Source organism: Sminthopsis crassicaudata, chromosome 2 (assembly GCF_048593235.1).
Source record: "Sminthopsis crassicaudata isolate SCR6 chromosome 2, ASM4859323v1, whole genome shotgun sequence".
NCBI lineage: Eukaryota > Metazoa > Chordata > Mammalia > Dasyuromorphia > Dasyuridae > Sminthopsis > Sminthopsis crassicaudata.
The window spans coordinates 512,942,284-512,968,936 of record NC_133618.1 but is presented as its reverse complement, the minus strand read 5'-3'; the positions used below and the strand labels follow the sequence as shown (position 1 = coordinate 512,968,936).

The 26,653-nt window shown below is 38.3% G+C and overlaps 1 protein-coding gene across 1 annotated transcript in view; it reads right to left on the bottom strand.

Annotated features, from left to right (window-relative positions):
* Positions 1–18,166: 18,166 nt before the first annotated feature.
* Positions 18,167–26,653, bottom strand: part of LOC141557871 (T cell receptor alpha chain MC.7.G5-like) — a 563,004-nt gene continuing 554,517 nt past the window's right edge. Inside the window, exons 4-7 of the mRNA XM_074294214.1 lie at positions 21,379–21,639; positions 20,881–20,925; positions 19,388–19,495; positions 18,167–18,820 (exon numbers count right to left, since the gene is read on the bottom strand). Coding sequence (XP_074150315.1) covers positions 19,389–19,495; positions 20,881–20,925; positions 21,379–21,639 — 413 coding nt within the window. The 3' untranslated portion in view covers positions 18,167–18,820; position 19,388. The remainder of the gene's footprint in view (positions 18,821–19,387; positions 19,496–20,880; positions 20,926–21,378; positions 21,640–26,653) is intronic.

Genomic DNA, 26,653 nt, shown 5'->3' with positions numbered 1-26,653 from the left:
ATTTCTTAGAATTTGTACAGGCAGGCTCTGATATGAGAAAATGCATCCTAGGAAATCTGATCTGAGTTGGCTAAATGTTAGTGTTCATCCCCAAGGGAAAGGGACAAAAATGTTAGGAAGAAGTAAAATGCAGCATTGAGTAGGTAGTATTGAAAGAGAAAGAGTGGCGAAATGTAAATTGGAGGAAAGCATAGATTGTTTCTTGGTGGTCCCCTGCTATGAGTAGACATTCTTTTTGCCATCTTTACACTTTCCAAAAGTGCTTCCATACGCTCTCTGACTCTCATGATCTCGTGATCTCACATTTTGATAAATGAGGGTATTGAAAGCATAAGATTAAATGACTTATCCATGTTACTGGGAAAAGTCAGGCTTAGAATATAAGACCCTGATTCTTCTTTTGGACTATGCTGGGAAAAATATTAAGCAAGATTATGGTGAAAGTTCCACTTTTAAAACTTGGATGTTTTAGATAGGCAGCCTATGTTAAAAATAAGATTGAGGGGGACCCACAGGTTGGTTAAATAGCTTTCATGTATCTCTGGCTTGTTTATAAGACTAAATGGGATAAAAGTGGATACCTTAGATCAGTGGTCCTCAAACTTTTTAAGTAGGGGGCCAGTTCACTGTCCCTCAGACTGTTGGACGGCGGGACTACAGTAAAAAAAAAAAAAAAAAAAACCTCACACTCTCTCTACCCCTCAGCCCATTTGCATAACCTGGCTGGCCGCATAAACGTCCTTAGTGGGCCGGATCTGGCCTTAGATAGATGTGGCTTTAAGTTCTATAGTATATTCCTACTGAAACCCAAGATTTAATGGGTTGAAATATTTTGTATGCCCATTATTTCTAAATAAGAATATATCCCTTAAGATTGTTCTGGACTCTTCATTCATTCTTGGGTTTAAATATCTATACAGATGACTCCCAATCCAGCTCTAATTTCTTCAGTACCCAAACCTTCTGTACATAGGATTATAGGATTTAAGGCTGAATGGGACCTTTTAGCTCATCTAATCCATCTATTTTACAAATGAGGAAATTGAGGCCCAGGTAGGTAAACAGAGTCACATTGTAAACACAAGTAGTTAATGATAAAGAGTTGGAATTAAATCTCAGTTTATCTTACTCTGAATCCAGTAATTTTGTTTGCATGCCAAACTGCCACACCTCTACCTGATTGTCTCCACCATATCAAAATTCATGTGCTTAAAATGGAGCTTGTCACTTATTATTTATTGCAGTAGCTTCCTAATCCAGCCTCCCTCCTTTTATATAGTTGCCAAAGCCCTAGTTAGGCCTGACCATATTACTCTTTGTTCAGAAATCATTAATAGATCCTTATTTCCTTTGGGAAAAAATGTGAACTCTCTAGCATGCATTTATAGTCTTCACACAATCTATCTTCAACTCACCTAAGACATTTCATATTCCTCCTTGTTGCATCTATAAAACTTGATCAACTTGTTTCTTAAAACACATTTCATATCTTTTTTTTTGTATGTATACTGGCTATACTTTGTGCCTAAAATGCTCTTTCCACCTCTGCTTCCTATGATCTCTCCAGCTTGCTTCAAGGTTCAGCTCTGGTAAACACCTCTTAACAGAAAGTCTTTTTGATCTCCCATCTCAAATTACTTCATATCTAGTAGTTACTTTTCAATGTTATTACCATAGCATGTAAGCTCCTTGAAGGCAGGTACTACTCAGTTTCTTTGTATCTCTTGTGCTTAGTTGATTAAATATATAACACAAAGTTAGTACTTAAAATGTCTCTTGAATTGGCCTCATATTTTTTGCAGCAATCACTTGCTTTGGAACTGGGGAAAAACACCTTATAGAAGATACAAAGATGTCTTCTGAGATGCCTGAGGAGGAGAGTGAAATAAAGTTATCCATAGATACAGATGACTGCTTTGTGTATTTACTTGGGTGTTCCAATTAGATTAATTTCTGGAAGTAACAGCAGGTGGGTGATGGGTGGTGTCTGAATTAAAAGGTTAACAGTGTTCTCACTTAAAATGAAGCATGTCTTTTCTACTTCAATGGTGGAAATTTCACCACAATTAGTTCTTTGGGTTTGGGGTTAATTATATAACAACATAATGCTAAACTTCGCTTCTCAAGTATATAGTGTCATGAATTAGCTATCTTGTATTGATCTTCAAATTCAGCTGCACTGGTAACTAGACAGAACACTATTGAGTCAGGACTACCAAGCAGATGGTAGATGCTTAAATGTCCCTGTTACTTAGTACCTCTGTAGTACTGGGGAGATCACTTCATCTGTCTTGGGCTTTAGTTTGCTTATCTGGACTAAATGCTAAGATGCCTTTCGGTTCCAAATCCTTTGATTTTGTTTTTGCATTTCTATAATGCTTTTGTACATGGGTATTCAAATACTATATTGAATGTTGAAAATTGTCTTAAAATTCTATACTGGCAGTGTTATGACCTTGAATTTGCAATTTTCTTTGTTCTCTTCTGCATCAGTCCAATACCTCTATAGGGTGGATTTATTTTTGTTTAGCATGCTCTATGTAGGACCGGAAGTATTTACCACAATCCCTGTACACAACCTATTCCCTGCTATTCTCTGAAATGGCAGGAAGCCCAGCATAGAACAACTCCAGCCTACACATTTCCTGTCCCCTATCACATGGAAACCATCTCTCTTGTTTTCTTCTTTTAACAGTTGACACCCATGGCCTCCTTGCTGATCAACCTCTTTTATTTCAAGCTTCAAAACATGTTTTTAAAATGAGTGAAAAATAGGGAGTCACCAAAGCCAGTTTTTTTGCCTTTGGAACTAGCAAACTTCCTCAGACAGGTTATATTTTGGGCTAGTAACCTTTCTAAAATCTAAAGTAATTTTATCTCAAGTAACTTTGTTGCTTTCCAATTTGGATTCAGTATTGCTTTTAAACTGTGGGGATCAGAGTCTTTTGGAGTTTGTCTTGGGCCACTGCAGTCTCCTAACTCAATCACATTAAAAACAAGTCTCCCATTTAAGGGTAAAATGATCTTTCAGGAGCTCCTTGACACTTGGGTGATACTGTGAAGAGAGGAAGAAATCACTTCCCAAATTCAAGAAATGACTAATTAGTTTTATTTCATTCAGCTCAAGTATAAGTAGGTCAGAACTTCTGTATACTGAACATATAGATGAAAATGAATGGAGGTATTTCTAAAATATCACTCATTGCTTTAGTTGTGGAAAAGGTTTCTATAATAGCCAACATTTATATAGTGTATTACATATATTATCTCATTTTATTCTTGCAACAATCCTGCAAAATAGGTGCTATATAGAGATGAATAGACTTTGGCAGACAGAAACGAAGTGCTTCACCTAGGGTCACATAATAAGTGAAGCTAAATTTAAACTCAGATCTTTCTAACTCTGAGGCCAGCATTCTCCACTGTGACATGTAGCTGTCTTTATAGAGGAATGATGCTGTACACCTGACTATACATCTAGAGCCATTGGTTTTTAATAAGAGATCAGTGCAGCTATTGGTGGGTCTTATGCTCTGTTCTAGAAGAATGAGATCAACATATTGCTACTGAGTGAGTACTTGTCAGTTAAGCAGATCAATCTTTGAAGAATATTTTGAGCCTTAAGATGTATTTCTATTTCCTGAGCACACAGAAATTGATTGATTGAATAATGAACACTTTCCTTTGGTAATTTATTGTATTGTTTCACTAACTTCACTGGAAGGTGTCTTCTAAGGTTAAAACCTAATTCCTTTCTAATGTGATTTCTTATATTCATCATCACACAAGAAAGTTCCAATTTATATAGCATTTTAGCTAATATGTTCTTATCCACAGAAAGTTTAAGAATATATAAATATCCAGTTTATATTTGTCCTGTCCTCAGGATGATAGTTGTTTTTCACTGTCAATGTAATAAGTCTTTCATGAATCTGTTTTACTTCTCTTTTCATATTTGTATGTTATTTGCTTTGAATGATTTTATGTCTTTTTCTTTGATAAATTTGATGTTATGACGAAAGGTGCCTGGATCACCTTGTTCTTAGAAGGATTTGTGTAGGTTTTTGAAAAATGGAAACATACCTTTTCCTGCATTTGGTTGCATCTGGTAGAAGCAACATTCCACCATTTCTATGACAACACATACATATAAACTCATGTAGCTATGACTGTTACATTGCTAATGTGATGTTTTAATTTGAAAACACTCTAAAATATCATGAGTTTAGCTTAGAAAATCCTTCTAAACTCTATCTTACATACATACAGATGAGGAAACTGGCCCAGAGAAATTTAAATGACTTGCCTAAGTTCATATGGACAATAAGTGGAGAATCAATATATATATATATATATATTTTTTTTTTTTTTTTTCTTTTTTTTCTTTTTCTGAGGCTGGGGTTAAGTGACTTGCCCAGAGTCACATAGCTAGGAAATGTTAAGTGTCAGAGACCAGATTTGAACTCCGGTCCTTCTGAATTCAGGGCTGGTGCTCTATCCACTGCACCACCTAGGTGCTCCAAGAATCAATATTTGAACATAATAAAGTGCTTTTCCTACTATTCTATATTTCTTATAAAGGGAGTTTCCGGGTTTGAGATCATGAATCTATTAATTTATTCAAATATTTCTTAACTAGAAATTGATGTACATAGTTCAAGTATCATTAGCCCTATATTATGAGAAAATTGAAGCCAAGAAATGGGGAGTGTTTTGTTCAAGGTCACTTGGCTAATAAGTAATAGTACCAGCAATTACACAGGTCAAATTCCACCATGTTACAAAAGTGCATACCTAAGCCATCCTTACATTGAAGATGAAGGAGCCTCATTATAGCAAATGACTTTAAAATTATAATAGGTGGGGAAGGAATGACAAAAACATCTTAAGTTGCATTCATATTTTATCACTTAAACTTGTAACTTAGAATATTGATGTTATGGCCAAATTGTGCTCAAAGCTACTCTAAGTCTGGGAAACTTCTACTAAATTCAATATAAAGCTTGACATAAAACTTCATAACAATGAGAGCAATCGAAAAGGGGTGTGAGATACTTGGAGAGATAGTCCCTTCCATAGCAAAAGCCTTCAAACAAGGTCTAGGTCACCTCTTGTAGAGTAAATTGTAGAGCAATGGTGAACTGGAATAGACACAGGGCCACTAAACTGTACAGAAGGATCCCTGCAACTGTATATTGACTTAGAAAATTACATGTTAATATTAGACATGTTCTATTGTATTTTATTAAATATTTCCAATTATATTTTTCTCTAATTGTGGCTATAGGAGAGTGTTGTAGGAACCTTAAGAAATAGTATGTTTGACACCTTTTGAAGAGGTTAGTATTATTCAGGGTAGCTAGGTGGTACAGTGGATAGAATGTCTGGCCTGAAATCAGGAAGACTTCTCTTTCTGAGTTCAAATATGACCCCAAACACATACTAAATGTGTGATCCTGGGGAAGTCATTTTATCCTGGTTTACCTCAATTTCCTTATCTATAAAATAAGCTAGAGAATGGCAAAGTACTCTATTATCTTTACCAAGATAACCCCAAAAGATATTAGAGTCAGACATGATTGAAATGACTGAACATTATTATTCAGATATGCATTAGATTAAATGGCTTCAGAAGTCCCACTTCTGAGATTGTGGTTTTGACAAGTGTGATGGAGATTGGTAGTCAGGGCAATATCATGATGAATGGAATAAAATAGAATTATTTGCATGTCATTCCTCTGTTAAAAACCTTCATTAACATCATTTCTCACTCTTTTTCCTTCCTCACACTGAAAGAGAGGTGACTTTTTGCTAAGGCGTTAGCCTTTCATCCCCTCCTCTCTTCTCCAACAGATTTTATTCTCCATCACCACTCCTACCCTTGAATCTACTATATCTATACATGTAGTTTTAAAAAATACCCAAATCTCCTTCATCCTAAAACAAAACAAAATAACTTCAATAGACCCAACCACTCCCACAAACTATTTTCTTATATTTCCTTCCCTTCTCACACAAACCCCTTGAAGAAGCTAACCACATTCATTGTCTGAACTTCCTCTTCACTTTTGATCAGTGAAATGCTTTACAACATGGTTCCTAACCTCATCAAGCTTGACAAATCTGAAAGTCTTTTCTCAGTCCTCATTCTTGCTGTAATTGATATTGTTGATCACCTTTCATTCCTACATATTCTCTTATCTCTGAGTTTTTATGACTTTATTACTGATTCATTTCCTACTTGCCTGAATGCCTTTTCTCACTCATAAATCATATTTTACTCCTTAACTATTCTCTAAGATTTAGTCCTAGGTCCTCCTCTTTCCCCTTTCTCTCTTCATCTCCCATAGCCTTATCAACTCCTCTGTGTTTAACTCTCACATTTACTATATAGATACTGATACTCAGTTCATTTCAGCCATAAGCTTTGATTCTACTTTATTCTTTAGTGAACTTTCAAATAGGATATCCTAAACACCTCAAATTCATGTTCAAAAATAAAGTCATCTTTCTCCACAAACCTTCCCTCTTACACATGTCCGTTTCTGTTGAAGGCACCATCAACCTTTCAGTTTTCCAGGTTCATAACTTTGATACTTTTCTCAACTCACTCTCTTTCCCACAAACTAAACCTTATTTTTATCTTCACAACATTTGACATTTAGACCCCTCTCCACACACACACAGCTATCACCTGAGTTCAGGCTCTCATCATTTCTTATCTGGAGTATTGCAAGTCTAATTTATCCCCTAGCCTCAAGTTTCTTGCCTTTCCATCACACAGCTGCCCAAAGTAATTTTTTTTAAAAGCAAATTTGACCCTACTCAATCAACTCTAGCGGCTTTCTGTTGCTACCAGAATAAAATATATCTTTAAGTTTTTAAAGCCCATTATAACTTGGTCCTGACCTCTTCTTCCCAGTCTCATTAGAATGGCATCATACCCCTCTCCCCATTTCCACACTCAATGTCTTGTTCAAATTGGCCCCTCAGGCATCCAACTCCAAGAACCATGCCTTGGCACTGGCTATTCTCCATTCCTGAAATTTTTTCTGCCTCATATAGTCCCTCTTTCTTTAAGTCAAAACTCAAATATCATCTTCTGTATGAAGTCTTTTTTGATCTCACAAATACCATTACTGTCCCACTCAAACTATTTTGTATTTAACTATTTGCTATACATTTGTATAGCATATTTATTCATATTTATTCTGTATGTAATTATGTAAGATCCTTATAAGGATTGTTTTATTGTACAACAGTTGTATCCCCAGTGCCTGGCACAGGACTTGGCAGACAGTAGGCTCTTAATAAAATGCTTATTGATTCAGTAACTATGCCTAATGAATAAAGTCACGTTTCTTTGTACATGGTAATACGTAGTGCTGCTCTCTTGTATAGCAGTTATTGGCATTCGGTGGAGTTGCTACTAACAGGTCTCATGTTCAGTTCAGGGCTACAATCTATTCTAGGCTGACACTTTGGGCAGATCCCAGCCAGTCTCTGAGACAGGCCAACTCAGTGTGATACAGGAGGAGCTAAGAAATGGGAGACTGAAGATTCAATCCCATCTCTCCCCCTTCTTCCCATCTTTTAGGCTTTATGTTAGGTTTCAGGAAGATAAAAACTAAAAAGTCCCTTCATTTTCTTCGTGCTTACATTCTTCTATAATTGGCTTTCAATCAATTTAACAGCAGATTATAAATCGCCTGCTGGTGTTTTATAGTTAAATCAGAGGACCTGGATTTGAATCTTGACTGATACTATGTGACCTTAATCTCCTTCCTTTTGTGAAGGTTTTCCTCCAGGTCTAGAAATGCCCTCTCTCCTTACCTATGCCCCTTAAAGTTCAGTTTCCTCCAGAGCTCAATTTTAAATTTAAACGGCCACCAGGTTATATATGACTCTTCCTGTTGCCTTCCTGTATCTACTGGCATTTCAGACCCTTCACAACTGCTCCCAATCTACTTTTGCAGCTTTATTACATCTTTCGGCCCTCCGTCCCTTTTTGCATGCCAGGATCCAGCTAAAGTGGCCTTTCTACTACTGGATACTCAATTCTTCTCCCCTCGCCCCTTTCCATCCCCTGTGCCCTCATGCTTGGAGTATTCTCCTTCTTTTTGAGGTTCTAGTTTCCTTTCAGGTTCAGCTCCAGCAGTAACTTCTATAGTAAAAACCTTTCCTGAATGTCCTAGAATAGCGTTCACTATTTTCCCTCCCCCAATAATCTAGCATATATTTTGCTTATATTCAAACTTTATAGGTTATCCCACTATACTGCAAATTCTTGGAGACAGGGACTATTTCACTGTTTTTGCGTAGCAGTTACTTAATACTTGTATACTTATTCCTTTCCCTCTTCTCTTTCCCTAACTGTGTAACTTTCTGATTCTCGGTAAATCACTTAATCTGTCTGTCCTTAATTAAGTGAAGATAATAATAGCACTTGCCCCACAAGATTGTGGGGATCAAATGAAATGTGTGCATATGTATGAACATACATAAATATATGCACATAAACATTCATCTATGTATATATTAAAGGAAATGCTTTGCAAACCTGAAAGCAGTTTGTGTGTGTGCGCACCGTCACCACTATTATTAACGGTTTCCCGTGAAAAGTGTGTACCTTCCTTAGGGGCAGGCACTGTCTTTACCCCCAGCATGTACCCATGCGTGGTACATAGCTTTGTTCTCTTTTGACGATGCACTGTCCCGGCCCAGGACCTCGTCACCCATTGACAACTCCACTGACTTTTCTAGAAGGTCGGTCTTCCTGCTTCAGATCTCTTCCCCACTGGAGTTCATCCTCCCTTTAACTGTCAAATTTTCCTAAAGCACAAGTGTCATCAGGCCACGGCAGCATCTCTTCCTATTAAACTCCAATGGCTGCTCTTCACGTCCAAGGTGCAATATAAAGCGGCTGGTGTTCAAAGCCCCCAGTAACCGGGATTTTCCCCGCCTTTCTAGCACTCTCTCCCATTATTCCACATCCACAGACTCCGCGGCAGACTGCCTCCTTCCCGCTGCTCCTGCATTCCATTCTATGTTCTGACTCCAGACCTTTTCACTGGCTGACCCTGCCTGGGCTTCTCTGCCTCCTGCTCTCCCCGGCATACCTCTCGCTAGGACCTTGCGCGCTGTCGCCCCCATTAGACTAGGAATTCCTTTTGCTGCGTAAAGTCCCGGGGAACATAACTTTGGCACATAGGCTTTAATAAGTGATTATTTATGTGAGGGTTTAGCAAGCAGTAGGTTCTTAATAAGTGCTTCTTGAATGACCGATTTATCAAGTTACTTCATAAAAGAGAACTCCAGTGTCCTTGTGTAAAAAAAGAGGTCACTGAGATGACCTTTAAGGTCATAACCTCTGGCAGTCCGGCCTAACCCCCGGAAGGCAGCGCCCCCTGTTGCCTCTATCGCGTCAGACCCCCACACCGCCTCGGCGTGGAAGAGACTGGGGACCCTTAAATCTGGGGCTCGCCCCGAAGGCGCTAGGGCGCTGGAAAGACAGCAGCCGCCGCGGAGGGGACTGGTCCAGTCTAGAATCGTCCCCAAGAGCTCAGAGACGTCCGCGCGTCAGCCTCGGCCTCCGCCTTCCGTCCTGGGAGCCGTGGCGGATGCGGGAGGCAATGACGGTGGAGCGCGGGCGCCCCCAGGTGGGGCCCAGTGTGAACTGCGCGGGGTCGTGGGCCTCGTGGGCGCCGCTCTCGGAACCCTAGGGGCCTGGCAGGCACTCGGAGGGAAGAGCCCGAACCGGGGCACACAGGCGTCTTTCCGGGGAGAGCCGGGACTCTCCTCCCGGTCTCCGTGGGCACCCTTGGGATGAGGGGCGTGTGTGTGCAAAGTGGTAAATGTCGGGGATTTCGGCGGATCCCGAGGTCTAGACGGCTGCCGTACTTCCCTTCGAGCCTTGCCCTGGGAGGGGCCGAGGGAGGGCGCGAGCTCCGGCAGCTGCCTGATCGTGACGTCATACTGCAGCCCCGCCCGGGGTTCGCCCATCCCCACCCCTCTCCCGGGGCACCGGCCAGGGGCGAGGGATCGTGACGAGTGGCTTGGCTTCGGGGTGGGGGAGGGCCCGTAGCGCCGCCCTGGCGGCTGCGCACCTGCTGCCTGTGGTTTAACGGCCCTGCGCTCCTCTCCCTGACACGTGGCCTCTGGAGATGGTATCTCGCAGTGGGCCCCAGGGCGCGAGCTGCACCTAACGCCTCGGTATTTTTAACTCACCTTTCCATAGGAAGTGGCTTCTGTGGGGGAGCTTCAAAGGATGCCCTACTTGTCCCTGCTCTTGCCGCAGTGACGTCACGGAAATGGGGCGAGGCCTCTCAGCCCCCCCACTCTGAGGGGGTTATGTCCCCTCCCCCACTTCCTCTAGCACCTGGGAGGAAGTGGCAGAGTTTTCCACTTCCTGCCCTACTTTGGGTTCCTGAGTCTGTCCCGAGTGCAAATTTAAACTCAAATACCCTATGATGCAATGAGGAAACCCGAATTTGTGGGGGGAGGGTGTTGCTCCTGTTCACCTTAGTGCTCTGGCGAGCATCCTCCGAAGTTCCTGGGCCCTTTATTGTAACAGGCATTTCTTTATTCTGTTGTCAAACGATTGTCAGTAATGGCGTCCCAAGTTCGGATGATGGCCCCGAGTTTCCTGTAGCATTTGACAGAAAGTCGGAGAGGAAGGGCTAGAACGTTTTTAGAATAACCCTATTGTGTGCAGACACGGGTGAGACTTGTGCCGCCCAGTCTAGCGAATGGATACTTCTCCCGACTCTGGTGTAGCGAAGGGGGTTTCATCTTGGATCCAAGAAATGAGAGTCTTTGCCTCGCTGTGTAATTAGGCGCGTGACCTTGGTGCTTCATCTGTACAGTAGTTCTATTTCTTTGTTATTGTTGGGAAATATGTCAAATACCTTAAATAAATGGGGCTTAGTATAGTGTTTGTTGAGATGACAGAAAATTTAAGCTAGGAATGTATGCCCATGATAATATGGTGATTATCAATACATCTTGACTTGTGCTTTAATTTTCTAATGACTCTAAGTAGGTTCAGGACTTGGCCCTTGGCCAAAGACCCACATTTACTGTTGTTACACTTTTCACTTTTGGGTCCTGGCGGTGCCTGGACTTTTACAGATGGGTAATTTACTACAGCATTGCCTGAGGATCAAAGACTTGATCATGGTCTGGTTGCACCAGAGGCAGGATTTGAACCAGGTCTTCTTGATCACAAACTGACCATGTGCTATGCAATATTACCGCTGGAAAATCCCCCAACCTTCACCTCGGTCCATTTGGACAAACATCAGTTGATGCTCTATTAGCATATATGAGCAATAGTTCCTGCCCTTAAGGAGCATTCTGTTGTGTAGTTTACCACACATACAGTTTGCTGACTTAAATTTTATTTTGATGGCTCTGTTATCTTATCAAACTGGTATTTTACAGAAGGTTCATCCAGTAAGGGATACCAGGGGTGTCTCCCTCTCAACTTCTTGACATTATCTGATACAATATGTATACTATCCTTTAATTATCCTTTTCCTGGGATAAAGCTTTAGGGCTATCCTCCATGCTGCTTTTCCTGTTTTTTTGTTGTTTTTTTTTTTACTGGTAATTGTAATTACTCATGTCCACCACTTACCTCTCTATGGACAGACAGCCTTTTTCCTTTATTTTTTTTTTTAATAATAGCTTTTTATTTCGGAATCCATGCAAAGATAGTTTTCAACATTCACCTTTGCAAAACCTTGTGTTCTAGAGTTTTCTCCCTCTTCTCTAAACTAGACAGAACATAGTCCAATATAGTTTAAACATGCGCAATTCTTCTAAACATTTCACTTTTATCTTGCTGCACAAGAAATATCAGATCAAAAAGGAAAAAAAATAGAGGGGGGGGGGAAACAAGCAAACAACAAAAAAGGTGAAAATACTATGTTGTGATCCACATTCATTCCCATAGTCCTCTTTCTGGATGCAGATGGCTCTCTCCATCACAAGTCTTACTGGAATTGGCCTGAATCACCTCACTGTTGAAAAGAGTCAAGTCCAACAGAGTTGATCATAGAATCTTTTTGTTGCTGTGTACAATCTGAACCTTATTTCTTCAGAGACTGTGGTATTATATAATCTTCCTTCCATGTTGCAGGAGTAGAACATTGATTTTTTAAAAAGGTAGTTTGTTTTTTTTCCAGAGAGAAGCTTAGGGTTATTAAAAATATTACATAGTTTCCCACAGGCAATCTAGATCATTTTCCTATTTGATTCTAGACCCTATTCATTATCATCTATAGTGTCTGTCTAAATTATCTGTACTGATAGATCTGCTTTATTGTCCATCTAACTGCATGTGATAGAATGGGCAAAAAATCATTCTTCGTGTGCTTGGTTTTTACTGTGGATTTGAATTCTTTTGAATGGATCATATTTCAGGAAGGAAACTAATAATTCGAAGTGGCAAGGTAACAGAAAAGGCTTCATGTTAAGGAGATACCTGAACTGACTTTTGAAGGAAACTAGTATGTGTAAAATGTAGAGAAGTGAGAAAGTAAGTTCCAGCATGGGAACAGCCTATTTTGGAGACTAGAGATAGAATGAGGTGAGTTCAGGGAACTTAATAGAACAGTTGGCTGGAATGCAGAGTTGTGGGAAGAGAAATAACATTGAAAAGTCTTGAAAGGTAGCTGGGAGGTCAGATTGCAAAAGGTTTTAAATGCCAGATTGAATAATTTGTCCTTTTTCCCAAAGCAGAGACCCTTTGCCTTGTGTGTGTGTGTGTGTGTGTGTGTGTGTGTGTGTGTGTGCATGTGCTAAATTTCATCTAACATTTAATAAAAATAAAAATATAATTTTTTGCACCCAAGTTTAGATTCCCTGAAATCTATTCATGAACCCATGTGAAGAATTCATATCTTACAAGCAATATGGAGCCACTGACAATTTTTGAATAAGTGACATCATCAGATTTGTCTTAATTTGCTGGCTATGTGGAGGATGGATTGGAACAGGGAAATGGTGGAATTAAGGGGACCAATTAGGAGGCTATTTAGTCTGATGAAAAGGTAATGAGAGGCCTATACTTGTGTAGTTTTAATGTGAGTGGGGAGAAACAGATGTGTTTAAGAATTGTCATGGAAGTGAGGCAAAATATAACAACTATTTGGATACAGGGATGAGGGAAAAGGAAGCGTAGACTCAGACCATCTTTCAACACCTACTTTTGTCCCACTTCTGATCAACATTTCCCTCTTCAATAAACTCTTGTGACTCCCTCTTGCCTTTATGATAAAATAACAACTCCTCTATTCGACTTTTAAAATCACTAAGAACTTAGTTCAGGCTATATATCTAGCTTTATATATTGCTTCTCTTTCCTCATTCAGCATTATATAGCCAAATTAGCTTTTTCTTTGTTTATGTGTGGGATTCCATCTCACATCTACATACCTTTGTCCACTGATTTGAAATATATCCCCATTTTATCACTGCCTTATTGAATCTTTCACTTCCTTCAACACAACATCTCAGGCATCTTCTGCATTAAGCCTTTCTTGATCTCCACATTTTCTAGTGCCCTCTTTCTCTAACTACTTTGTATTTAACCAGATTATAATTTATTTAATAGTTTGGATGGAAATATATTGTATTTATTTTATATTTGCATTTAGCAACATTGTATTAATATATTTATTCTGCATATAGTTTCATTTTTATAACCATGTACCTCGAACAATACTTGGCATAAGAATGTACTTCATAAACAAATGTTTGTTGATTGAAAATTTATAATGATTCACCTATACATATTAATATTTACAAACTACTTACTTTACAACAGCTCTGTGAAGTAGATGGTACAAATGTTTATCTTCTTATTACTAATTATTATTATTATTATTATTCCTAATTATTCCCATTTTGCAAATGAAATAATTGAGGCTCAAAGAGTTCAGTTAAATAATCTGGTCACATCACATGGCTAAGAGAATGTCAGAACTAGGATTCAAATCTACGCTTATCCTCATTTCAGCATTTTTTCCTCTCAGGCAGTTTCTTTAATACAGTGTTGCTTAAGCCCTTAAAAGAGGGCTTTTAATATTCAGGGGGCAATTGCATTTTAATAAAGGACCAGGGCAAACTGAAAAACCTTCAAGATTCACAGGAATAAATTATTGAAATGATAAGTGATAAATGATCAGTGATATATGGGGCAAGGCATTCTTTCCAAGGTTTCTCAGATCATGCTATATTCGTCTTCACTTACTCATAAGGTTAATTACACCTCTAGTGAAAATTACCTCACTGGATTTTACCTCTCTTTCTCAGGTACTGTTGAAGTAATTTAAAAACTGGGTAGTAGCTTAAACCATATTGTAGGCATTGTGGAGATGACTTAAAACTGAATTGAGTAATGTTTCAAACATTCTCACAAGTCTTCAGGCTGAAATCTTGAGAGATCATTTAGTTTGTTTCCCAAGTTTTTCTTCTTAGGTGGATTATACCTAAAACATTTTGCTAAGAGTATCCCATCCCATCATGTGTCTTTTAAATCTCCCTCCATCAAAATATGCTCACTCAGCTTTATTCTTCCTGTGTTAGCTTCTACTTACTTTCATAGGCAGTTGTTCTATGGGAGAAGCCATTTCTTCCTTTTTGTGACTGATCTTTTATCTTCTTAGCCTTTTCTTCTCCAGATGAAATAATAATCTTAATTTCCTTACCTCTATATAAGGCTCTCTTGTTTAAAAGGATTTTGCTTCTTGGTCCAAGCTCAGAACCCATAACCCTTTCTTATGCCCCTTTGCTCTCCTTTTAACTACTTAACTCCTATCAGGCCCTGGCTCTACTTCTGGGAGAAGTGGTGATCTTGTCACTCAATAGTTGGCAGAAGGTCCTAGTACTGTTCCCTCTTCACTTTTTTCATACCACTTATTGATTGACTTCATTTTTCTCTTGGACTTCATTTTACTCTTTGACAGAAGGGACTCCTTGACACAAATCCTCTAGATTTCTGAAGAGACAGTGTTGACCTTCTCTCAGGGATGGCCTTTGACTTATCTTGATGAACCATATAAACATATTTAAGCTTAGATGCAGAAGGACAAAGGAAGGAGAATTATCCTCTGTGTGTATGTTGGGTTATAGTAGGCCTTCTTCATTCTTGTTATAGCATGTAAATCAGGATCTTAGCACTTCTCCAAATGCCTAGAAAACCTTATGAGGAGATAAATGCAGTGAAATACACGATTTTGGAAATTCCAGACCAAAAGGCTTGGTATTACCATCCCTAGATTCTTCACTGAAGATTGTCTGAATATTCCAGGCCTAACCCTAACAGCATAGTGTCAGCACTATCAATCAATCAATAAACATTTATTAAATGTCTACTATGTGCTGGGGATACAAAAAGAGGAAAAAAAGTCTTTGCCCTCAAGGACTTTATAGTCTAGCTGATTTGTCTTTGGCTCCTTTCCATCTTCTTATTCAAACCACTTCTCCTTGTGTTTTTTCCTAGTATTATCAGGTATTTTTCATACAAGAGAGAAGAGCTGATGAAAAGATGGCAAATATAGGGCCGTCTTCTTAATTTAAGTCTTCTACTCCCATACTCCTCCCTCCTCTGTCATGATCCCACCAAGGACTAGCAAGTATCCCATGTTTTTAGATCATTTTCCATCTCATGAAACCTTCCAGAGTCCACATCTTATTCCTGCTGAATTCTGCATCCAGAAAGCTATTATCCAGTGTGCTATAGTAAAAAGACCTGGAGTCAGAAGGACTGGATTTGAATTATATCTCTGCCATTTTTTAATTAAATGATGTTGGTCAAAGGGACCTTAGATATCATTTTGTTCAGCCTCCTCATTATTCAAGTGAGGAGTTTATGGCTCTTTGGGGTGAAGGCATTGTCCAAAATTGCCCAAAATCATGCAAATAGTCTAATGGATTTAAATTTGAAGTTAGAAAACTGCAAATCTAGTTCCCTTCCTACTACATCCTATTGTTTTCAGTTTCTTAATCGATAAGATGGGGATAATATTTATAATATTGCTCTACAGGCTTGTTCTATTAAGTCATGTAGCATGGTTAGTTGGGAATGTAATTCTTCAACTCAAAGGAATGAATTAGTAATGGTAAAAATCTCTGGGAGGCTCATGGGGGAGATATTTTTGGAGTTAGTATAACCTACCTTGCTCCTTCCTAAATAATACTAGGTAGATAACGGAGATTAGCTCTGTTGTGACATGAGTCTTTTCCAAGGCCTTTTTCTCACTTTAAAAGTGAAACTTGCTCAGTAGTTCTAATCAGCAGCCTTTCTATTTTTAACTACCATGAGTCATCTGATTGGCCTCCGAACTCTTAGAGGTCTTGAGAAATAGTGGCTCATGAATTCTAGAGATTGTGACTTTAGTTTTTACATAAAAAACAGTTATTTGGAAAAGATTGATTTGGACTATGAGGAGAAGAGGATAACAGCAACTGAGAGATGGTGACTAAACTCTCTATTTAGTGGAAGTAGTGTCCCATGAAACATATGAGAATGGACTTGTGGAGTTTTATTATATGAATTATGTTCTGAATATCCCTATAAGTTGCCATCGTAATTAAATATGTGTTCTCCAGGGGGAACCTCCTGCCTCTCTCCTCCCATTGTGTTTAGTCTCAGTAGAGTTATCACATAGAGAAAAGAGAGTGTGTGTCTATATTTTCATGAAGAATGAAATAAGAGGAAATAGAATTTAACTCTAAACTGGGCATAGGAAATTTCTGGCCAATGTGATCTGGGAGATTATATTAAAGTTTTGCAAAGACTAGATCCTTTATAGTTCCTTCCAGATGGAGTTCCCTAACCCTATGAAAATATTGGAGTTTTGTAGGATTATGGATCTAGAGCTGGAAGAGACATTCGAGGTAAGCCATATCCAGTTCTAAGGTTAAGTGATTTACCCAAAGTCATAGCAGCCTTAAGTGACAGAACTCAACTGTCCACCAAGAGATTGAGGGAGGAGGGAGGGTTGATTAGGAAAGAGAATCTTCTTTCATTGAAATTGCTTTTCTTTATATTCCTGTGTATTTATTTAAAAACATTCTGAAAAAGGGCTGTAGATTTCACTATGCTGCTAAAGGGGTTCTTGACACAAAAATAACTCCTGGGGTAGAAGGAGGACTTGCTTCAGGAACATCTTTTAGAAAGAATGAGTGCCTTGAGGCTTGAGAACATTGAGATTTTTGTACCTAAATCAGAGAGGGTGTCTCCTTTTTCTGTTTTTCTCTGTGGGAAATGTTGTACCTCTGGTATGGGTTCAGAAAATGGATTTCCTTCAAACCAAGGGTGCCTCTAAGCACTGAAGGAGTGACTTATCTCCCTTTCTGCATTCTTATTGGTGAATTTCTATTCAATAGAATTTATTCTACTTGAGAGTAAGGAATATTTAATTTCTTAATGTCTAAAATACCAATTATAGTGCTTCATATGTAATAGATGCTTCTTAAATGTTTGTTGTTTATGGAAATGCAGAAGATTTGAGCCTCAGATTTTTTCTATGTATCCCTGAGGGTATGGCTGGCCTTGAGACCATTTAAAATCTTTGTCAAAAATCAAATGTTTACTGGGGCTTACAGTATACCTGTCATACCAACCGTTATACCAGAGAGGATATGTGTGGTAGAGGAGAATAGTGGTCCAAGCTGTCTTGAAGCTGGGGCTCAATGATACAACATTTTTAGAGACCACCCAATAGATGGTCCATCTGAAGGGAGATGATACCAGAGGGCACTGAGCTTGTATGAATATCCTGTATTTAAAGTTTTACTTAAAGGTGAAATTTATTCTGAAACTCATACCTGTCACTATTTTACTTCTCCCCACTATGAAGTGTCTTTCTGGTCTCCCTCCATTGAAGGCTTTAGGAAATGATGGCCTAAGTTTTAAAGTACAGGGAGCATAGCTCTTATGTGGACTCCTAATGGCACTGTGTGACATTCTATGTGGGTGCTTTGTAAACATTTTGAGATGAGGTAAAGTTATAAAGTCACCATCTGTCTGTCTGGCTCTATTTCAACGCTCATATGGGAGAGAGGCTTTCTTTTCTTCACCCTCGGCCGTTACCTAGGGATCATCTTTATCCAGATCAGTGATACCAACTCAACCCAGAGTCAGAACAGGACAATCTTTGCTTTTCCAAAAGTACCTTTAATACAGTCTATCAACCTGGCAAGGTAGTAGAATACAGTATAGCTCAGATACATGGTAAAGTTGATCTTACCCAATTATATAATCTCTTCTACAACAATAAAAAAATTAAATGATTTTTAAAATGAACTCTATTAAAAAATAAAAACATCTTAAAATTCCCACTTATATAGATGTGGGGGGGTGGGTGGAGAAGAGGAGGAGTCGTCAGAGGTTAATTTTTCCAAGGAATGAAAAGATTTTGGCGATACTAAGGGACCTTTAGGGACCTATGAATAAGGTCCTTCTCTTATCCATTCTTCTGAAGGTCTTTAAAGAGGGCTGGAGATGCAGGTATAATATTACTTCATGGTCAGAAAAGTCTCTGGTAATGCCTTTACAATTTCCATTAAATGACAGGTGTTAAAAACAGCAAGGAAGGAACTTAAAGGGTTGGGCTGGCATTTGGGAAGATTCTTCTATTTTGGTATCCCAAAACATGGTAGGATCCAGTCTATGGCATTTCTTATATGCCTGGAGAATCTAGGTGCTATTCATCAGGTGTTGGTAGGTAGTCTCATCTCATGCTAAAGGAGATGGGTAGATGAAAAAAAAAAAGAGGTGAAGTTTGAAGTCCATGCTGCCTTATCAGACCTAAAATGAAGGAAGAGAATAGGGAAATCAGTCACTGGAATATTGAGATCTTTGGTAGGTAGAACAGCTGGAATTGTTTGTGCTATAATAGAAATGGTTTAGCCTAGAGTATCCTTGCGGGGCAGGGACAATGTTACCTTATCTATATCTAGATCGCACAAACAACTGATACTAACATTATATGACAATTTGATTAAGCTGATGAAATAGGAGTTGCAATCTTGGACAAAATACTTTGCCTCAGTTTCCTCATCTGTAACATGGATTACTTCTTCTCTGCCTATCTTATTAGGACTTTGTAAGGCCCAAATAAAATAATGTATATGAGAGTTAATTTAAAAAGTATAAAATGCCATGGAAATTTTGAGTTTTATATATGTATAATTGTGTATATATATATAATTGTATATATATATATATATGTTAAATATATGTATTTTATAATCTGAAATGGGAAAATCTAATGAGTTAAACCACTTTAAATAGGACCAAGATTATTGTTAGAACTTGGCAAGAGTCCATTACTAACCCGTTCCTTCTCTGCACCCCAAAAGAGACATTACTTACTTTAGTTTGACCATAGACGAAATGTCATAAGCAGGTTAAATGCCACAGTCTTCAAGAAGATGATACGGAGGCCAATCAGAGACAGGTTTATCAAGTTCAAATCTTTGTCTAAAACATCAAGTTGACATAAGGTTACTGGAGCTCACTTTGGGAGTTTTGCACTCACTCTCTGATGAAGCCTTATTCCTGACCAAGGAAAGCCTAAGTCTACCAGGCAGTCAACAGATAACTGGCCATGATCTCTCTTGGTTTCTAATTGTGATCCCCACCTTGTGAATAGTCTCTCTTCTATTTTTTAAACTATAGTCTGTTTGAGCTGAGAGGGACCTCATAGATCATCTACTTCTTGGCCAATACCTATTTTACAGGTGATGAAACTGAGGTCAAGTGATATGCATGAGATCAAACAAACAATAAGGGGAAAAGTGAAAGAAACCCTCACTTCTCTAATCCAGAGTTTTTTCTGTCATGTAGTACCTTACTTCTATTAACCTTCAGACCTAAAGCATTTGTAGACTCAGAAAAACCCATTTGGTTATTAGGTTGCAAGATGGGTTGGTTGATTCAAAGAGGCAATGTAACTTGAAGCACATGCATGGTTTAGGTAGGCAATGAATGATTCAGGGACCTCTCAGTGGAAATGAGTATAACTTAAAAAAAAACAAAAAAAAACCAAAACGCTCCTCTCTCCCCCAACAAACAAAAACAAAACCAAGGAGATAATGGTCCTTGATTACTGAGAGGAAATAACCACAGTGTTGACTCAGCTGCCCAGTGCTCTATTACAGTTTAGCTCATTCCAATCATATCTCATCTTCGCTAATAAGTAATTCACTTTGGCTACTTATACAACAAAGCTAAGATATTTTAGGAGACCTTAAATGAATAAATGGTCTAGCAGGAACCAGCTTCAGAGGGTATGGATACCAAGAAGGAAAAAGAATTTAGACTGTGGGAGGAAAGTGACCTTTGAAAAATTACTTCATCTCTCTAGTTCTCAGTTGCCTTATCTATAAAAGGAAGGGGTTGGGATAAATCAGAAGGTTTTTTTTTTTTTTCTTTTTTGCTTTGTTATCATGGACCTCTTTTGGCAGTATAGTGAAGTCTATAGCTCCCTTCTCAAAACAGTGTTTTTAAAAATCATAATTGGAGGAAATGTCAAATATCAGTTGAAAATTAGTGAAAATTAAGATGTATTTTTCCTATGCAAGTTTATCAACCTTCTGAAATCTATTCATGGATCCTTTGCATAGACCCCAAGTTAAAAATCCTTGAATTAGATGATTTTTAAGGTCCCTTCAAGCTCTAAGTCCTATATGATTATCAAGAAAACAAAAAATCACTTAGGGTTTAAAGTGTTGCTCCTATTCCCTCACTGCTGAGATAGGTTTTCTGGATTGTAGGCCAGTCCTGTCCTCTTTAGGGTTAATATGCATTTTTATCTCTCCTTGTCCTTCCCAGTTCTGTATTAAGGAATAATTTCTGGTACATACCTGTTTCAAAGCTTTGTTTCACATCCTTGACGTTGCATGTGGAACCTGCAAATAGAAAAAAAACCCAATAACTTTCACAGACCCTCAACTTGGATGATACCTTTGCCCATCCCAAATCATCTATAAGCTAGGAAGATATGTCTAATTAATGTACAATATAGACATAGCACCTTTAGCTTTTGGGAGGACTCTTATGTAGTGGTCAAGAGCAAATATTCTCTATGACTTCTCATGGTTGACTCATTTTAGAAGACACCCTCCTACCAGTGCACTTCTCTCTTTCCTCCCTACACATTTCAAAAAGGATTGCCATTGGGCTAATAGGAAAGGAAAGTTTATTGATCACTCATCCTCTCAGTAATAAAGGTGCAAGGTAAATGCTCTGTCCCAAAGTAGACTATGGAATGGAAATGGAATGGAAACATATTTTTAGAAGCTATTTATCTAGGTGAGAGCCATAGCAGAACCCCTATAGTGTAGCAAGATTCATCTTCTTACCTGAGGGATGTGTCAAATTGACCAAGTTTTGCAGATTGAATGCATCTGTGCAATTGAAGGTTGATTTACTACCCCAGGCCACTGCTCCATAGCTCTTGGATTCCATTGTCATCATCTCTAGCACTGTTGGGTTGCTACCATTTGTGTTCTCATTTTTGAAGGTTGTATTATAAGAATCAGTGTCTGTGAGGAGGCAGACTGAAGTGTCACTTGACTTGGGGCTTGTTAGTTGGTATAGAGCTGGCTCAGGGTTCTGGATATCTGTGAACAAAAAAGACATGGAGTTAAAGAGGTGCTGTTTTTTCCTCCTCTTATATTTTTCTACTCCATATTAACTCTCCACACTGAGCTGGAAGTAGAATACTCGAGTCTACAAAAGGTGAATCTTCCTTGCTCAGAATATATTTTCAGATTTTTATGAATTAGAGATAGTATAAATAATAGAGATCCTGTGGTTAGACATTGCATACCTCCCAAGGTCAAAGAAAGAAAGGTCCTATATCTACCAAAATATAACACTTTTTTAAAACATAATTTCAAGCAAAGTAGATGTCTATCAATTGGGAGAATGACTAAAACTGGTATGTAATGGAATATTCCTTCTATATGAATCAATCAGTTAGCTTGCCCTACTATGTACCAGTCAACAATCTAGATTCTGGGGAAGAAGCAATTTATATGATGACTATAGAGAAGCATAGAAGAGTTATATAAATTGCTATGCATAATAAACAAAACCAGGAAAATGGTATGAATACAACAACGTATACTGAAAGAATAAGTTATATATAGCTGCATGCTGTACAATTATAATGATAAAGTTTGGCCTTCAAGAACAGAAGACAGTGTCCTTTTTTCCCTTTCATTGCAGAAAAGAAGAGGCTGACATATAGTCAGATGTATTGGTTAGTTTTACTGAATTTCTTCTCTCCTTCCTCCTTTTCTCTTTTTTTGTTCTTTGTTAACAAGAGATGACTCTTGTGAAGGGTAGTGGCAGGGGGATATTTGGAAAAAAAGGTGAAATAAAAACAAAGATAGTAATAAAAATTTAAAAATACTATGAACTATATTAAGAGTCAGAATCATAGATCAAAATTCCTAGCAAAGAGAATGAATAGCTTCTAGTTTGGTAAAGATAATGATTATTATCCAGACTATATAGTTAGATTATTATAATTAAATTATTAACTATATAAGTTATTAACCATTGAAAATGAATAAAGAATTGGAATTAGAATTGGAAAAGGGAAAGAAGAGTATGTTGAGTCGCTTTTGAGAAGTTGTGAAATTCTTTAATGATCTAAACTCCCAGAAAAAGTCCCATTTTTCAATAGAAATATTTATAGGTGTTATTATATGTCTGTCAACCCTATGGTTCTCAAAAAAATATGGTGTATGAAGAGCCAACATACTATAAACAAGGAACTATAGAAGACCTGGAATAAAGGATGATATGAAGGAAATGTTCTAGTGAAAAATATGAACTGGCCATGTGCTAGGAATGATGGATGACTGATGAATGTCTTATTTTCTCCATAGGTGGTCTTGTGATGTCAAAAATGGGAAGAACTAAAAGGTTACATATCAACACCAATTTGGAATGCCTATTCTGTCATTAGGAGATTTCTATTTCAATAGAATATTATGGTATATGCCTCATGGCCCTATTATAACATTTTAAAACCTATTGTATCTATGTAATAAAATAGTAACAGTTTGTCTTTACTCCTGTGAGTACATTGTGGATTCTCTATTTTTGGGCCTTCATCATTTAAGGGATTCTCATTGGGGGTGCTTTACAACTTTCTATGTTTAGAAGATAAAGTAGAAATTTGGAGGGAAAAATGAACACATCCAGACCACCCAGAGAGTAGTACAGAATTGGGGTTTGATTTTCCTGCCCAGAGGCCTCCCACCAGGCCAGCAGCATTGCCTGCTTTTTTTCTGCTCAGACCTTATACTGCACACACTAAGCCATTGTGGTCTTGGCTACATAAACATCCTGCAGAGCTGAGACCTGCAGAAACTGGCCCTAGGCATGGATGAGGGAAGCTGAGTCAAAAGAAAAATAAACCAGAGAGATGACCTTTATGCACAGGGCTGTTCCCTCCCTGGAGATAGAGTAGGTGGTAGAAACGTCTACTCCTACAAATTAGCTTGTAGATAATTGATTTAGATATTTGAAGAATATATATTCATATTCTATTACCTGCCCTGAGGATTATTGTGAGGAAAGTCTGTAAACCTTAATGCATTTTATATATCCATGTGAGTTTTTATTACCCACTGATGAAGCCTGTTCTTTTCTAAGTAAACATCCCCCACTTCCTCAAGTAATTGAGTTTGTTGAACTTTGAAAAGATAGGGTTGGGGGAAACTCCATCTGCACTAATAGATTAAGAAGGAAATAGAAAAGAAGTGGGGAAGATTTGAGTGTTCATTAGAGAGGACTGGTAAGCATGTGAATAGATTATAGAGGAGCCTGTAACTACTTTCCCTTGTAGTCTTTGAATGTGGGCTAGATTCTTTTCTATATAGGATGGTTTTAGAATGTGATTGTGTGGAGAAAGGGGTGGCCTCGATGGGTAGTCTTTCCTAAACTGTGAGCAAAGGTGCACTTCTACTTGCAACAAACAACCTCATATACTCTTGCAAATCAAGGAGACAGAGGGAAGCAGAACTCATGACAGGATTTACTATGTGGTTTCCTAATTTTTTTAAGTCCCTAGGCACGGGGTCACTTGGAAGGCTTCTTTAAGTAGCTCCCTGAGGCTATAACCACTTAGCAGACTAAGCATTCAGGGGCTTCTAGACTTGTGTAGCAGCCCCCAGAACTGAGTCACATGGTTTTAGCCTCACTTGAAGCTCCCTGTGCTGAAGGCAAATAAGCTAACGGGTCTTCCCACATCTGCCCACTGTTCATTTGGAATCCTAGGGCAGACAGAGTTCTTGCTGCTCTGACATGATTTAGTACAGTACATTGGGTGCTGCTCCTCAAACTAGTTCCAATTTTTCAGTTTACAGATTCCATTTTCACTTTTCATTCTCCTTCCACAAACATTTCCTTTCCCTTCTACACCTCATTCCAAAACTCCAAATTAGTCCAACTATATATAAAACAACATGCTCTGATGGAGACACAAGGATGAAAAATATTATACATATTTGTTTACCTACTGTTTTCTCTGTCCCCCACCATTAGATCACAAGCTCCTAGAGGACAGGAGCTGCATTTGTCTTTCTTAGTATATCCTATCCCTCCCCTCAAGTGTTTAAGAGTGCTTAGCATATAGTTGATGCTTAGTAAATGCTAGATTTAACATGCTAACAATTTAACATGGTCAATATATATTATAGTAAAATAGATTTAAGGAAGACAAGAAGAGATGCAGATTAAAGGCAATAAGAAAATCGGAGGATTGAGGGAACACTTTCAATTGGTTGAGTGTAAAATCCAAACAATTTTTTGCACTATTTGATTTTGCAAAGAACTGGATAAACACTGAGTACTGAAGTTGTTTGATTTGGCAAGGCTACACATATTTCTCAGCAAGGGAGTTTACCTAATCTTAAATCCCAATCTACTATTTTAGTCCAACTGCAAATGACCGGAAAGTCATGTTTTAGATCTTGTTGGATATATTGCAGGTGTCTGAATGGCCTACAGCTTACATAATATTTATGCTACATATAAATAAGTTTATTTAGGCCTAGTTAGCAACACTGGCCATAGGCCTAGACCAAGTTTGTATTCTCAGCAGAAGTCTTATAACTCACATAGGATCATAGAATTTGGAGCTGGTTGTTTAAGTGATCAACTAGTCAAACTCATTTTATAGGATTGAGAAATTGATGCCAGGATTAATGAAATAACTTACTTATTTACAGTATGATTTTAAGAAAGTGGCAAAGATGGTATTTAAACTTGTCTTGCAATTCCAAATCTAGAACTCTTTACTATATCATGTTGCTTTGACTCATTACAACCATACTAATGGTCAGATCCATGAATAGAAAATGAAGAATGAATTATCTCATATTACAGTCATTTTAGTTCCCTTACCAAATATAAGTTGACTATTGAATCTTCTATGTACTACGTCTTGTGTGTCCATACAGAAACATCAGGTATCTGCTCTATTAAATAATAGGTTAACTTCTTTCCAAGGAAAAGGAGAGCATCACCCTAGGCAACTTCAGCTTCAGGCTGATGCTGTATTTTTATTTCCAGACCTGGCTGTTGCTCTTATTCCTCCTGCCTGGAGAGTTTTGGTTTTGGATTCTTCTGTTCACTTCAAGACCTTGGTGCTCCTATTTCTTCACCCTTGGGATTTCTAAGAAGTCAGCTTTTCTGATTAACTTTCCAAGGCTACTATTACCTTGTTCTAGTCGACGTTATTTTCAGTATTCCCTCTACGCCTCCCCCCCCCCCCCCAAGGAAACTATCACTTGTATTTCCACCTCATGTTGTTGAGCCTAAAATGATCCCCCCCCACAATCATTGATCTGTCATGGCTCAGCTCAAATTCCACAGTCTCCAAGAAAGCTTTAACCTCCCAACCCGTCCTGTATAATATTTTAACAATTTATTGTAATCTTTCTACTCAATGTGTATTAGTTTCTACTCAGGTGTAAGTTCCCTGAGGGAGGGGACCATGTCTTACAATAAAAAAAATCCCCTGAAGTAGCTAGTATAAAGTTATACAAATAGTAGGTACTAAATATTTACTACTCTATTAAGATCGCTTTTGTGATTCCTGAGGAAAAATTATCTGTGGCAATTCTAAGCAGTCAGCATTGCTGCTAGTGAAGTTGGACATTCCAAAGCTTACCTTCATGGCAGACACTTGAATTGCTTAGCCCACTCATTACACTCTTTTTCCCTCCCCCCCAAAAGATGAACGGTCAATATATTCAAGAGCTAGGATATTAGCAGTTCATCTTTGAGAGCAGGAATTCCTTCTCTTCCCCCCCCCCCAACAGTGCTTAAGATAGTATCTAGTATATTTGGAGGTGCTTAATAAATGCTTGCTAATTGATTTTGACTTGTGGGATTGCATATGCTGACAGCTCAACCATTTAGTATAGTTGATCTTAAATCATGGCATCTATATTCAAATGCTGACTCAATTACTTATTACATATGACCTTTGACAATTGACAAATTAATGAGCATCAAGTGCTTATGTTTTTGTACTCCCAGTACTAGGTAGAGTACTTGGGATACATTAAATGCTAAATAAATGTTTGTTGACTGACTGGGTGCCACTGTGCT